The 16218-nt window shown below is 40.4% G+C and overlaps 1 protein-coding gene and 1 long non-coding RNA gene across 3 annotated transcripts in view; one reads left to right on the top strand and one right to left on the bottom strand.

Moving 5' to 3' along the window:
- Positions 1–16218, bottom strand: part of LOC140906588 (uncharacterized) — a 16518-nt gene continuing 300 nt past the window's right edge. Inside the window, exons 2-3 of the long non-coding RNA XR_012157160.1 lie at positions 1962–2012; positions 1–246 (exon numbers count right to left, since the gene is read on the bottom strand). This is a non-coding gene — a long non-coding RNA (uncharacterized lncRNA). The remainder of the gene's footprint in view (positions 247–1961; positions 2013–16218) is intronic.
- The window catches only part of IL7 (interleukin 7), a 23398-nt gene continuing 22656 nt past the window's right edge, over positions 15477–16218 (top strand). The window contains exon 1 of one of the 2 annotated variants that reach the window (XM_073330761.1): positions 15477–16098. In XM_073330761.1, coding sequence (XP_073186862.1) covers positions 16089–16098 — 10 coding nt within the window. In that variant the 5' untranslated portion in view covers positions 15477–16088. The remainder of the gene's footprint in view (positions 16099–16218) is intronic. The other variant, XM_073330760.1, reaches the window with a different exon arrangement.

Raw genomic sequence — 16218 nt, forward strand, 5'->3', positions numbered from 1 at the left:
TGTGTCCACATCCCTTCTGTAGTGAGGGGATCAAAACTGGATGCAATACTCCAGGTGTGCCCTCACCAGTGTCAAATAGAGGGGAATAATCACTTCCTTCGATCTGCTGGCAATGCTCCTTCTAATACAGCCCAATATGCTGTTGGCCTTCTTCGCAACGAGGGCACACTGCTGACTCATATCCAGCTTCTCGTCCACTGTAATCCCCAGGTCCTTTTCTGCAGAACTGCTGCTTAGCCAGTCGGTCTGCATGTACAGAGCCAATGTGAGTTGATTTACAAAAACAAGTGTTAATTTACTAAATATATTTACTAACATTGACAGATCACACCCAGTTTTCACCAGAACATTAATACATATCTCTGATTTAGGGGCTATGCGCCTGCCAAACTGCTACCACGCGTGCACTACAGCTATTCACAAGTTACATTTAAATGTAATAAGACAAGTATTCCTCTCCCTGCAGCCTTTGATTGTTTTAATTCTCAAAAAAATTACATGACTGTATTTATTCAAACTTTACAAATTTATTTCCAGACTGAGAACAAATATGCCAAATTTCAGCATGAAAATGAAGATCTAAGAAGTTAAAAGCAACCAGAAAGTCAGGCTAAGCAAAATGAACTTCATATGGCACAAAAAGGAAGAGAAAAATGCCTTTTCTCCAAAGCTATCTTGTATCCCATATCACTCCTGACTGAAATACTGTTAGAAATTACTAGTTTTACCAATGCTACTGCATTCTTGCCTTACTACAAATCTGCATTTATATGAATGTATTTGGGAATGGGAGTACACAAAAGAACCTAGGATATCTTGGATTCCACCAAGAAATTGGGGTGCCCTTGCTCACTGGGGGTCCAAAATGTGAGGAAAATGGAAGTGTTCATGGAATTTCTATAGATATAATACAATAGTTTGTATCAAAGACAAAAACTGTTATAAGTATAATAAAAGGATTTTATTTACGAGTTTACATAAAGTAATGGCTAAGAGAAGAATTAAATTATGAAGTTATAGTTGTCTCCAACAGAGTTACTACATACTGTGAATCCTAGATAGATTTTTCAAAACATCCTACAGTATTTTACAGTAACATTACAGCTTGGGTCATTCAATGCAGGATTCAGAAATTAGATAAAGTTGTTCTATAAGCTTTTTAAAAAAATAAACAAGGGAATATTTAAAATACAGAAGTGGTTGTCATGCCAGTGTTTGGAGTAAAATATCACAGGAATAACAGATCAGAGGAAAGACGGTCTTGTAGTAATGGCACTGCATAGGGATTTCAAGACCTATGTTCAATTCCTAGCTCTTCTATACACTACCTGTGAGAGCTTGGCCAAGTCATTTAATAACTCTGTACCCCAACTATAAAATGGGGATGACTCTTCCTTTCTCCTACCCTTTGTACATTCTTCAGCTTATGTAGGTCTTAGCACTATTGCTGTATTAACGAACAATAAGTTCTTAAGATGAGTGCGTTAGGCTTGGTCCACACTAGAATCAGAATACAGTTAGTTACAACTGTGGCAAAACAGAATAATTGCTGGCAGGTTTCTATCACTATTCCTTTAGCCGCTAGGTAGTAATGCCCCAAGGTGATCCTCAGGAAAACCAGGCTAGCATCCTACCAATAAACAGATTTAGTCAACTTTGCAGGTACCACAATTATGCTCCTGGTGTGGAGAGAGCCTTTGAGTGCACATGTGCTATGTGATTAGGAATCTCCGGGACAGGACACGTATGGTTTGCTTAACTTCATTTCTATGTTCTCTCCATGTAAATGTTGCAGTTAAGTATTGCTTTTATATTGATTATTTCACTGCTCTATTTTTAAGACACACTTCAGTTTGTTAAATACAAAACAAGCACATACAATTTAGAATTCTGAAATATGCCTGAGTTAATTAGTTGCAATATATGCTGCAAGTACAGAGTACAGGTTACCAATTCCATACCTCAACTGGAAATCCTTTGGTCTTGTAGCCAATAAAAAGGGATTAGATGACCTAAAAAGGGAATAAAAAAGGAAAAGCTACTAACTGTAAAGAGAAAGCCACCACATCAACATCAATTTGATCTTGAATGAACAATAAAGTTAACCAAAAGATGTATCTGATCTAGAGAGGTGAGTCTCAAAATCCGATGAAGAGGAGCAAGGATGAAGAGGTACTATAAGTGTAAGCAGAGACAGGGTGGGCTCCACCCTGACATCTGGTGGTGAGGTGTGGCAAGTTGTGGAAAAGAACTTCAGGGGCTGATCTCATTTGCATAGGCACACCCACCCCGCCTAGAATGAGGCCATAACTGCCCAAATGGTCACTTTGGCTGCTGTGGGATCCCCAGTGTCTCTGTTATTGGGGCGGGAAGAATAAATTGTTAGTACCCTGATTATGGGAACTGTGCTTGGAACTGTACTTGGCCTTTTTGTTATGATGGAGGACTCACCATCAACTGAGTAGCACTCACTAGGCAAGGGACATGGGTTCCAAAACTCTGTGAATTGAGAGAGACTTGAGATAGGTATTAATGCCTGGTGGTGTAGGCCCCTTTGTGAGGGCCTGAAGCACCAATTGCACCTCTGTCTCTCTCCACTGTGGAATGTCAGAGCTAATTTTGGGTCTATTAAGAGTTTTGTTACAGGTACTATGCTGAATTCACTTCAGCCTTATGGTGCACCAGCACTAAGGCTACCACTACTATGAGCTGAAATCACTGAGCACTGTGTCAAGTAGTGGGGAGCCGGAAGATCTAGTGTGCAGCGGAGCTGTTTGTGAGACAGCGGTTTGTTCGTGAGACGGCGAGCTGAGCTGAGCGGAGCCAGTCGTGAGACAGCGGTTTGTTCGTGAGACGGCGAGCTGAGCGGAGCCAGTCGTGAGACAGCGGTTTGTTCGTGAGACGGCGAGCTGAGCGGAGCCGGTCGTGAGACAGCGGTGTGTTCGTGAGACGGCGAGCTGAGCGGAGCCGGTCGTGAGACAGCGGTGTGTTCGTGAGACGGCGAGCTGAGCGGAGCCGGTCGTGAGACGGCGAGCTGTGCAGAGCGGAGCCGGTCGTGGTGGAGCGGAGCAGAGCCCTGTGGGGCAGTCAGCTTCAGGACACGTAAGGTGCCCCTTACCTCTTTCCCCCACACCCAGGCACATTTTAGCCAGATTGGGGAGTAACACTCTGCAGGTGAACTTTTGAACTCCGGGGCTGGACTTTTTTTTGGACTTTGGGTGATTTGTGGATTGCTGGACTCAAGAGACGTTTGGGTTCTGGGACTCAAGAGCCTGAGGGAAAGGATGTGGCCCAATTTTTCTGGGGTGGGTCGGTGTTCATGGTTTGGTTAATGAACACTAGTTGTGGTGTTTCCCCAATTTAATGCTGATGTTGTTTGCCTCATGTTATTAAAGATTCTCTACTACACCAAGACTCTGTGCTTGCGAGAGGGGAAGTATTGCCTCCTTGAGGCGCCTAGGGGGGTGTGTAAGATTTTCCCAGGTCACTGGGTGGGGGCTCGAGCCAGTTTTGCATTTGCTTTAATGAGAGGGAACCCCTGTGTACTGAACCCGGCCCTTGCTGCTATCAACTTGGCCTGGCAGAAGGGTTACATAAGGAAAAGAAAACCAGACATTAAACAAACCACCAGCTAAACTGAAGCATTAATGGATTGGAGAAAGAAGGATCTGAAAGGTGGGGCTTATGGCTTGTCTAAATAGAGCTGGCAAACCGCATTGGAGGGATGCAATTTGTGAAGTATTCTACTATGTTGTACTCTAACTGTCCCACAGGTAGGCAGGTTCTTCCTGCTGTCATGATCTAAAAGGTACCTAGTTAATTTAGCATCCATGTGAACTATGTACCTTTTAGGGCATTCTAGCAAGGTCTTTGTGGAGCAATTAGAGCACTTTACCAATAACACTCCGTTGGTACACTTTGTCACACCCTGTAGATAAGCCCTTACAGTCAGGCTTTATCCTGTGTTGGTCTTTATAATTATACCAGAGCAACCTACCAGCAAATGTGGAATTTTTGTTTTTTGAAGAAGACTGGATAGTTTTGTGAGTAGCATCTGTAGCTAACCAAGAAGATGATTTTTTTTAATAAAATACTTAGCATTTATGTAGTACAGTTCATCTTCAATGCTGTTTACAAATTTGATAATCCTTATAACACCTTTGAGTAGATGAGTATTATCCCACTTTCAAAACTGGAGTAGTTGAGGTAAAGATGTTGAGTGATTTTCCCCAGTGCCCAGCAGGAGTCAGATTCAGAACCAGGATAATAAGTCAGAAGCTCTGTGCATCCAATCATGTGCTCACATTGTGCCTCTGAGCTCTCCCAAATAGAGTGGACTGTAGTAGTGAAGCAAGATCTGCAACCAGTGAAGAGGGCACAATCTCCTGGCCAGATGCAAATAGGTTGGGGGAGGAAGTTATTCTGGTCACTGCCATATGATTGTCTAAAAGCAATATCTAACATTACCCTTACGTTAGGAACTTGGAGGCGCATACTGGATTTACTCTCAAAGAGGTCAATCTTTTATCTCTGCTATCTCTGCAGCTGCTTCCCCAATGATCATCACCATCTCAGTTTCGCCTGGACTGACCTTTAGCTAGCTTACTCACAAGCACACCCTAATCTCATGGCATTGGCAAAGCACTCAACTTCATCCTATGGGTTGGAGGAGATAAGGGACAATGCTGGATGTCACACATACTGAGAATTCCACACCTCATGACTTCTCATGGCCTGTATAAAAACCGAATAACAGGTCTGGCAACATGGAAACCTGTGGCACACCACACTTAAGAATCTTTTGGGGTTGGACAAAATGCAATTACTACTATATAAACAGCTGTTATGTGTGCATGGTATTTTTTAAGTAACATTCTAGTGAGTTGGGTAGGGACTTATGTTATATGTTTTATTACTTTAATATTTTTTCCTCTTTCAAAAGTTGTCTCCCAAGAGAAGTCAACAGAATAAGCAGGAGACAGACTCAGAGAAGAACAGTATTGTAGCCTTTTATTTTATTTAAAGTGAATTTTGTAATGTGGTATTACACCACAGTGGGTTCGGCTCTGGTGGCTACAGTTTCAAGCTTAACAGAGTAAATGTCACCTCTGCTACTTGCTTCAGAGTTAGAGTCTCTAGGAACACATAAAGACCAAAGGTAGTGACCACACATACATTCACAAGTACAAGGTCTAGGCCAGTGGTCCTCAACCCGCAGCCTGCTTGCAGCCCAATCAGCACACAGCTGTGGCCCATGTGACATCCTCAGGGCCATACAGGTAGTATATATATTGTGTGGATGCAGCCCACAAAACACAGAGAGCTGCATATGCGGCCCACAATAGTAAACAGGCTGAGAACCACTGGTCTAGACTGTTTTACGAGTTTTATTAAAGTTACAATTAAAGTTATGATTACCCAAGCATATAGAAATTCTATACAGACCTATGCACAAGTAACAAATTTAGTTATATTCACATTCTTAACAACAGTGTTAAGGTCTAATCGGCCTCTCATGGCTTGATCATCAGTAGAGAGATGGTTCCTGCTGGAGTATCCCATATGGAGCTCAATTTTCCTTTTCTGGGCATCCCCCTTTTATAATGTGATTCTGTCTATATCTACATTCTGCACATGTCCATAAAAATGTCAACTCTCTTTTCTCTTATTGGTCTGTGTCCCCTGGAAACTTAAGGGACCTAAATTTTCTATAGGCTATGTAAGTTCCCTTTATTGTCATTAGCATTGACGCATAACCAGTATCCTGTGTTTAAGACACATGTTGGAGACAGATGCGCCTTTACATTATTTTTATGATCTAATATTAATCTTCTGGGTAATTTTTTGCTATTTTACCAGTTGGTGCCTCTTTTTCCATAATCTTAGTGTATCGGATTATTTTCTGGTCACTTCTATCATCATTTCTTGTCTCCAAGGCCTAAAATAGCTAAGCTAAAGTCTTGCAGGCCTCAACCTACAGGTTCTTCTGTTTCAGCTTGTCTTACTCATGCCTCATACTTGGTTCCTCTAAATACTGATCAATCTTATACTTTTGTAATCCTACAAATTCATTCTAATTAACATACAATGAATATATATAATAGATGATTAATCATAAATCACACAATAAATGGATAATAAACTAAAATCATTGACTACAGTATGTTACTTCAGAAATTTCTATGAGAGGAAAATGTTGCGTGGGAGGAAGATTTGGTGGTCTGTCCTTCCATTCCCCAGACTGCATTAGTTGCGTGCAGCTGCTCACACTGCTGTTCCTTCAGATTAAAGATATCTCTTTATAAGCCTTCCTTTAAAAAATGACTGGATATGTCACTCAAAGCAGTGTTTTCTGCAGAACATTTCCAAACCTCACTGACTTCTTTAAATCAAGGTTTGATTCACTAGTTTCTAAGATTGTATTGGAAAGAAGATAGGGGCAATGCTAGGTGCTTCGCAAAAGCCAGAGCAGTCCGTGGTCAGGAAGGTACAAGGGTGGATTAAAGCAACCTTAGATGTCCACTGCACTGCGAGCTCTGGGCTGTGCCTCCTAAAATGCATCATGGTGTCTCACTGTGATTATGAAGTCAAGTTTCTTTTTGTATAGATGAGCAGATTTTGCAGGAGTGACTAAAACCTTAATAAAGCATGTATATATTTAAGATCTCCTTCACATCTCCAAGCACCCTTATGTTCCTTTTTGCATCAAATATGAACATGACAATATGGATTCTCAGGTTGTGGAGAGTCAGAATGAGCAACTTGGGGGCAAGATCTAAAAAATAATTACATAATATTAAAACGTATTAAAGTGTCTCAAATTATTGATGCAAAATCTATTCTACGAATAACGGAAAATTGAGTGAATGCTCTCTGATACCATTTTCTAGTAGCTGCAATATTCTCCAGAGTTTCTGTTTTACAAGACAATAGACTATTATCTTTAATAAGAACTCCAGTGAGTTTGTATTTTCATCCTCATTTTAGAAGACTTTACCAAAAACAGTTTGACCCAAAAGGTTAAGATTTTCCATTGCCCCCGTCTTTTTTCCAATACAATCTTAGAAACTACACTGCCGCTGAGGGTGGAGTTTCTGGCCTAGGTAGACTTACACGTGCTTGCTTTGATTGAGCTAGCATGCCAAAAGTAGCAGCGTAGTCGCAGCTAGGCTGGTGATGGCCTTGGCCAGCTGCCCAAATCCATGGGAACACACTTGGGTGGCTCGTCTGAACCACCATGGCCAGAGCACTACTTTTAGCGAGCTAACTCAGCAAAGCTAATGCATGTACATCTGCTGGAGCTAGGAATTACAACTCTCAGCTGCAGGATGGACATACCCTAAGATACACCTAAGATAAAGGTGTCTCTTTGGGCTCCAGCCCTGCTCAGAATGTCCACAGTGCTGTAGACCTACCTCGAACACACCCCATCCCACACTCCATATGCAAGGGCTTGTAATGGGGTCCTCCGGAGGCAGTCTTATGGCTATCTTCCACAGTGCCAGAGGTATCTTGCCCTGGTCACAGCCAGGACTTTTAGGGGCTCTTTACATGGTTCCAGCTTATTGACCTAGAATAAAGGGACCAGAGCTGGGGTGCAGATCTCAGCCAAAAGTCAAACGAAAACAAAAACCAAACCTGTATTATAGGAGAGTTGGGTTTTTTCCCCCTCATTAAGCTATACACCAGAAGAGTACTTCTTTTAGATTTACATGATGCCAATATGCCAAAAAAGACAGACACAGCATGAATTGAGCTAATTCATGCTCCATTTCTGCAGCAAGTTCCACACAGCTGAACTCCCATGCCCATACAAAGCCTCACTAACTTCAGTGGGGTCAGATTGCAGAATCAACGCCTTAGATACTACTGATTATTTATTCTAACACATTTTTAAGTTTCACAAATCTTTTTGGGGTATTAACTGCAATCTTGCCCTTATTGTTAGACCTTCAAGTATTTAAACTTTCGGCCTTTGTGCACTAGTGCATACCAAGATCTAATTATTTGGTAACTGCACAATGTGGTTTGGGGAGTTCATGTTTATATCAGTAAGTTTTATTGATATAGTATGTTTTGATTATTAAAACAATCATGGAAAGGAGAACAAAACCAGAGTAGAGAAAGGAAAAAGCTGTCTATGTTAATACCACCCCAGTGCACTGAAGATTTACAGCCAGGACTTTTAAAACGAGACTGCATAGAAAAAGGAAGATAAAATATTTGGTTTAGAATAAAAGGACCACTTAGGAAACTTAGTAAAATAAATCAAAGCATCACAATAGAGATGGTCCATCTTTTCAGTGCAGTTACCCACCAGTCCAAATCTGTGAACACTAATGGACGTCCTTAACTTTAAACACATAAGTAGTCCCATTCATGTCAAAGGTAAAGTTAAGCATTTAAATGTTGGTAGGATCAGATCCATAATTTTTAAATTTTAAGTTCAAAATGGCTGACTTGCTGTGACAGTGGCTTTTACTCACATCTACCAGAAGGTGAAGAAATGTGTTTTTTTATTCAAGACAATTTATTACACTCCAGTAAAATGCTGCATTTATGGACCCTTTTTGCTTCTTTTTTGATACATATAGGATTGGCCCATTAATTTGACAAGTCAAATAGAAATTGTTAAAATGGAAAAAAAGGACAAATTTACTAAACTAATTAAAATTTACAAAATTATAGTAGTTGCACAGGTAAGGTTGAGTTTGATTTTGCACCAAAAGCAGATATTCACCCTCTTTGTTATGTATGAAAGACACTGCTTATCCTCCCCAAAATTACAATACTTACTCGGTAAATCTTTTAGTTTATAAGGTGAAAGTTAATTTAAAAAAAGGTCCCTCAAGAAATTTAACACCCTTTGTCAGGAGTCTTTTTGTCCTGAATGACTTTAAATAACCCAATAACAGCGACTTCAAAATCTTCCCCTATAAAGCTTGCTGAAATTTCATACAAAGATTGCATTTGAATAAATTTTTTATGCTCAATAAATGATGTAATAGTGCATGTTTACAGAGAATTGCAAGAGACCACACAGCAAAAAACCAACAAGATTTAAGAGCTGACAGTACTTAAGACCTACAGGCCCTGATCATACAAAGGCATACATACATGTTTACCTTTACACACTGAGTTGTCCCAGTGACTTCAGTGAGACTGTTCAGAGTGGAATCGTGGCAGAACTTCCATCATTTCAGTGGAGTCTGGAGTTCACCCAGTGTATAAAGTTAAGTAACTTGCATGTCTTTGCAGAATCAGGGACTAAGAAAGAATGTAACTGTAGGTAAATACAAATAAAGTATCCATATTTCTTAGGGTAGACAACCGTGAGGAAGGGGAATAAACCCCCAGTTTGAAAAACAAGATCTTCCCTCAAAACAGGTTGTTCCAACATTTCTATATTACAGCTATTATTCGCCAAGCCCTTGATTCTATCATTCTCTGATTGCAAACAATTTTAAAACATAAATAATTAAGGAACGCAAGAGCTAGAAAACCACTATCATGTATTTTTACAACCAACAGTGTAGAAATACAAGTTGTAGAAGGGCATTTAGAATTTTTAAAATTTGCAAAAAAGACCCCAAACCAGAAGGCAGTGACTCTTTCATAAAAACAACCAAACGAGAAGAAACATGCGTGCATGCATGAAGGGAAGTGCCAATACTACCGAAGGTCAGTAATTAAATCAAATAAAAAGTCAGAGAAATGTACATAAAAAGATGAGATCAGTCATGTTCAAAGAACACACACTTTTCTACATAGTTACTTTAGGAAAAGAAGTGTAAAAGTAGTTTAACATGCTGCAGAGTTTTCATAGAAAGTGTCTTTTGGAATATTCAGATACTATTTTCTACCACATCTGACAGTTTTGAGTAAGGCACCCAACACCATCTGACAGAAAAACATGCTTTTTGTGCTTCTTTAAAACTTCAGTTCTGTTGACAAAACAAATCAGATAAAGCGTCTCACTGTCAACAACTTGAAATAGTTGGCTGAATCAATTAATTGTGAACCAGCTTCCAAGTACGTATACATTCTGTGTCTAACGGAATATGTGGGAAGTTTCTCTCCTTACAAATTATGATACACTTTTCCGGGAAACTTCTTCTAGAGAATAGGAAAGGAAATAAATACAAATCAGGAAAGAAAACCTATCTGAAAATATTTCAGTGAAGCATGAATTTCAGAGTTCAATGGAGAGCTCACTGAAAAAATATTCAAAAAAAAACCTGGGCAAACACTTAATATATCTTTTCATTATAAAGCTGCAGTATCCTTTATGTCATGCACTAAAGGAAGAGTCAAATAAGGCATGCTTGATCCTTACACTTTTCAGAAAGTTATTAGTAAGATTTTAGTCAGAATTCATATTCCACACATAATCCAGTTTAAAATAAAACATGTGTTTTTAAAAAGCTTGGTCACTACTTTTTTCAGTCCTAACTCAATCCTTTCCGCATAATTATGCTGTGTACAACTAACAAGTGAGGTTTATTCTGGCCTTTGAAGTGTTATAGTACTTATACCCTGATGTTTTTATGAGAAATGTGACATTATGAAAGAGTTCTGATTTGTCCAGTGAACTCCAAATGATATCAACACACAGTCTATAAGTATGTATGTTTTGTTCGCCACAACAGTTTTTATCAAAAGGTCAATATAGGGCATTCCTCATAAGATTTAGAAATCTAGGAATGTTCCAAAATTCAAAAAAAGTTTATTACTTTAACGACTTCAGGGACATGTGAATTACAGAAACTTCAAAATGTAGATAGCTTTAATAAAAAAATATATTCCATAATGTCAAAGCAGTAACAATCCTGAAGAAAGTTGTTTACGTCTATTGTTTTGTTTCTTTATCCTTACAGTTTTTCTCCTAATTAGGTCTCCAAAACCCCATTTTGAGATATTCTTAAAATGAACTTTGATAAAATTTTAAACATATATATTTTCTTTTGCATACTATAAAATGCATCACAGTTGCAGAATATTCCAACAAAAAAAGCTCATAAGAAACGAATTCTTGTTTTCCCCCTTCCAAAACACAAAAGGGCTCAATCCTACAGCCTTCAGATTTTCTTACTTAAATATTTCTATGCAAGTTGAGTAAATATAAATGCTTCCAATTTAAAAACAAAAACAAGAAATGCATATATTTTCTTTTTTCAGATTATAATGACAGCAGACATAATATAAGTACCTACTCTTCCGAAACGCAGAGGTAGTTCCAAACAATGTGTCCACTAAAAGGGAACCCTATTTAATTCAATTCAGAATGTTAGCATGGCAATTTGTAATAGTTTATGTCCTGTGTAGTTAGCTTGATCCATGAAAAACCACCACAGCAACTATTTTGTTTTTTCTTTTAATTATGCTTTAAAGTCCAACTATGGCTATAATGAAAATACAAATTTTCTTCAGAGACTCTTTCAAAGCTAGCATTTGTGGGTGACAGGGAGAAAGAAAAAAGGCCATTCTAAAGGCCCTGAATTTCTCTTAAATGCTAAATGCCTAATGAAATCTATTTGGGGTGCAAAAGGAATATAGGATCAAGTTCCAAGGGTGCGGGATGGAGGGGGGAAGATAGACTATGCTGGAGTTCTTACATAAAAATATACATTTCGTTCAATTAGAGCAGTAGTGCATTTTAAAAAACAGTCATTTCACTTGTTGTCCTATAACATACAACTCTAAAGATCACAATCACTGTATGCAGGGAAAAAAAAGTATCTATCATCCATCAACAGAAGTCAATGAACGTTTTGGTGTAACTGTAGGATTGGAACCCTAGTTCTAGCTGCACTATAAAATAAGGCCAAACCTCCATGTCAATGGGAGTTCTGGGTGCCCCATGCATTTGACATTGAATCCCAAGTAAGCAAAGACTTTTTGTAATGTATAGAAAACCCCTAGAATATTTAACATTAAATTGCAACAAGCTGAGAATGAGAAAATTCAATTAAGTCTATCACCAGTCACATATTTATACTTAAAATATAAGGATATGAATAACAGAAACCCCAATTTATTGGATTCTGTCAGTATGTGTCTCAATCACAACATTTAGCTTTTTTACCACAAAATTAAAAAGAGCTCTTCTGCTACATATATATTTTGATAGTACACCGTAGTTTTTTAAAGTAAGCATTCACCAATACTGCAGAAATATGATTTACATAATAGGCCATAATCTAAATTTATGCATTTATGTACAGAAGACGGTATCATTGACTGAAAAGCAGTTATTGCAATTACATGTTATATTTTAAGTCCCAACCCTAAAAACAACTTCAGCATGACTACAGCATTAGTCACATGAATAGTCCCGCTAAAGAGAAAGCTTGAAGGACTGGGCCCTTAAATGTTTTTCCAACTAATATGTTGCAGTAATTGCTGACTATTAGCTATTTATTTTTAATCGTTGCAGAAAGTTAGGACATTATCAGGTCTACTTTAAAAAAAGTAATCTAGTCTGTCATTCTAGTAATACCTACTGAAGGTAATTTAGATGAACAGCACTTATCTTCACAAATTCATATACTAAACTCATGGAGTATGATCATGCATAAATTGAGAATGTTACTGGTATCTTGTAACTCTTTGCTATACAAACTTCAATGCTTTCTCTGTTTTTCAAAGTTATTTCTGCTTATTTTTCAAAGCTTGAAAGAAATCAAGGTTATATATCAGTGAATGAACACAGGAAACATATGCATTTACAGACAGGAACAGACAAAAAATTCTATATGTACAGAAAGAATCACCTAAATCTTTCAGAAAGCCACCTACTCTCCACTCTTGCTTAGTTAGTCAAATTATAAATAATAAACTGAAATATTTGATTTTTTTGGAGCTGTCTAGTATGGCAATACAATAAATGTGTCCAATTCTATAGTACTTCTCGGGCAACATTTTCACTGATGTCAATTAAAGTTTTCCCCCAAGTAAAGACGACAGAATCAAGACCTCAGATTTTTTCTGTTTAACGATAGCCTGGTCCCATTCCAGTGAATAAGTTTTGCTACTGACTTCACTCAGAGCACTGTTGGGCCCTATATATCAGACATGTTTCCTAAAATTTGAAAAATGATATCAGTTAATTAGAGGTTTCAGAGTAGTAGCCATGTTAGTCTGTATTCGCAAAAAGAAAAGGAGTACTTGTGGCACCTTAGAGACTAACAAATTTATTTGAGCATAAGCTTTCGTAAGCTACAGCTCACTCCACTGAATGCATCCGATGGAGTGAGCTGTAGCTCACGAAAGCTTATGCTCAAATAAATCTGTTAGTCTCTAAGGTGCTACAAGTACTCCTTTTCTTTTATCAGTTAATTAAACTAGGTTAGGGTCAAATCAGTTAGCCTTTTTAATATCATTGATCCTCCAATGATTCTTTCATCCAGAACTCATGAATGCTGAGATATTCCCATAATACATGGAGTTGATTTACATTTAGTCTTCGCAACCATAATTTTCAATCCCTGCTGCTTTTAACATTCAGATTGTTTTATTGCTGAATAAATCTGTCATAAAACAGTAGTTAATTTCACAATAGTCTTATTTCTCTTTGGATAATTTAAGTAATTTTAACAGATGACTTGACCATGTTAAAAAACGAGAAGCCATTACAGAGATGAAAGAAGTACTGCATATATTTTTTACACGACCATTAAACAAGTTTACATTGTCTAGTCTACTTTGAATAAATATACATGCATTGGGAACCAAACTTCTTTACACTTTTGATGCTTTTCTACTACAGAGAGATGTTTTCATATTAAGCAGCATTTGTGAAATAATATCCGTAGATGATGGCATTCAAGTATTTATTTGTTCATATTTTACTTGGGAAGGCCTTCAACACTGGTAAACCCTTGCATACCCATGAATCTAATTGCAGACCCTGGCCAAAATGATCTAAGCTATTAAGCTATTAGTTTGCTTGTCACTCTGACTACAGAGTCATATAAGCCAAATGCCCTTTGACTTCAGGATTTAACCCTCAGTTTCGGAATGGCTATTAAAGGAACACAGCCTAGTGAGTCACAGTACGGAAAGTTTTATTAATAATAATAATTATATTTTATATCTGTGTCTTTTTGATATGCTGATTTTCTAGTTTTTTTTATCCAGAACATCTAAAGCCAGCTAAATAAAGTACTCCTGTAAGTTTTACATACTGTTTGCTAGCATATGCATACATGACTTTGGTATAACTTTTCGCTGTGATTTTGCAATCACTTACTTACACAGATGCCTACCTTGACTCATAGAAGTAGTACCACCAGAGGTCAATAGGACTACTTCAGTAAGTAAAGTTCAGCACATGCGCAAGTGTTTGGAGGACTCTGGCCTTACAATGCAAAAGTTTTCATCCACCCAAGGGTTCCCAGTTCTTTAAAATGAATCACAAATCATGAACAAGGTAATCCCCACCCCCTTCAAATACAGCCAGGCCAGCTCACACGCTAAATCATGCCCTGTACTAAACCTCCAAACCCCCCCCTAGAAGCTGCTTCCCCTCATCGAGAAGCCCTGCAGCATGCCTTAAATTGAATATCAACCAAGTCAGGCTTCTTTAGACCAGAGGGGATGGCAGATTTCGATATAGGTGGGGTGGAAGGCATGCTTGCCCAGTAGAACCAATAAAAAGCTGTTGATGAATTCAGCAGTCTCATGAACAGATCAAATTAAGGACCAAATATTGGAAGTTTTAGTCAGGCAAAATTCTCATTCACATTCAAGACCCATGTAACTAGCGACCAAAGTTAGGCCCCGATCCTGCATGGAGATCCAAGTGAACAGACCGCTGAGGTTTGGAACTGGGCAAAGCTCCACGATCTCTGTGAGAGTCCACGCACGCACAGCGCTTTGCACGACCTGGGCGGGCCTTTCTGCTAAAGCAGACTCGCTGGCCGAGATATTGCTTATGGATATGTAACATTTCAAACCCTTTCACATCGATCAGAGTGTATTCCCCACGTTGCAATTACTCTCCAGTCATTACTACCATGTGAACTTTACACCCCCCCCCAAAGATAAGCTAGTGGATAATTTCCCGGGAGACTCAATTGAACTAAAGATTGGCCCGCGCTCTTTCAGCAGCGTTGAAAACGAGTCAAGGAAGTCCCCAGATATTCTCCACCCGGCGGCACGTTCCATATTTCAATCACATGCTTTTGGATGCAAGCTGGGTGGGGGCAGCCCCTGAGGTGGGTGTGGGGCTCTCACAGGGATCGGGCAGCACGCCCGCCCACCCCAAACATACCAAAAAATAGAAAATAAAAAGGCCACCCTAAGCAAACAACAACAAAAACCAGTCTTTCACAATGTTCTGATTCCTAATGAATGGTTCTTTCCATGCGCCTTGCCAAGGTACATCCTTCTGCCTCTGCCCGCACAGTGGGATCCCTGAAGGACTGGGCGTGGAAGGCATGTGTGATCCCACCTCCTCTTCCCCGGACCGGGACAAGCCCCACAAGCAGCGCCTCCAGCTGTCACTTCTGTGTGGGGCTCTGGCCTTTGGAGTGCCGCGCTGCCTTTTCCCCCCTTCGGCGCCCCCCCGCCCCCCCCCCAGCCGCGCGCTAGCCGCAGGCTCTAGCTAGCGGGGTGGACGCGCGGACTGATCCCCTGACTGGGCAGGTTTCGGGGCGCGGGGCGCTTTTCTGCGCGGAGGGCGGGGAAGCGCGCTAACTGCTCCGGGGCGGGAGCGCCTGCCCAGCCCCGCGTTCGGCCCCTGGCCGCGGTGCAGCCATTGAGTCCGCAGCCTTGGCTGGAGAGCAGGGGCCACACAGGCAGAGCAGAAAGTGAAAGTAACTTGTGCACGCGGAAGTCCCATGGGAAAAGCAGAGCCCCGCGGAGCCAGCGGGTCTCCCCCAGGGAAGATGCGGCCAGAGGGCTGGTGAGTCCGGGAACTCCCGCTCCTTCGCACAGCAGCGCGTGGCGCAGCCTGGCCCGGCGGATTGTGCACTCCCAGAGCCTCCCCTCGCGCTCTGCACCAGCCTCGCACCATGCACAAGCCTCTGCCACCACCATGACCGAGAAGCCACCAGCGCAGCGCTCTCCACCTCTCCCTGCGGACAATGTTCCATGGTAAGGGGCGCGCGCGCGCGCGCGGGGGACCCTCGCTCCCTCCCCGGAGCCGGCGACTCCTGCAGCCCTCCCGGCGCGCAGCCCCGGCGGATTTTGCACCTCAGCCCAGGCTGCCCGCTG

This window comes from Lepidochelys kempii, chromosome 2 (genome assembly GCF_965140265.1).
Source record: "Lepidochelys kempii isolate rLepKem1 chromosome 2, rLepKem1.hap2, whole genome shotgun sequence".
Taxonomy (NCBI): Eukaryota; Metazoa; Chordata; order Testudines; family Cheloniidae; genus Lepidochelys; species Lepidochelys kempii.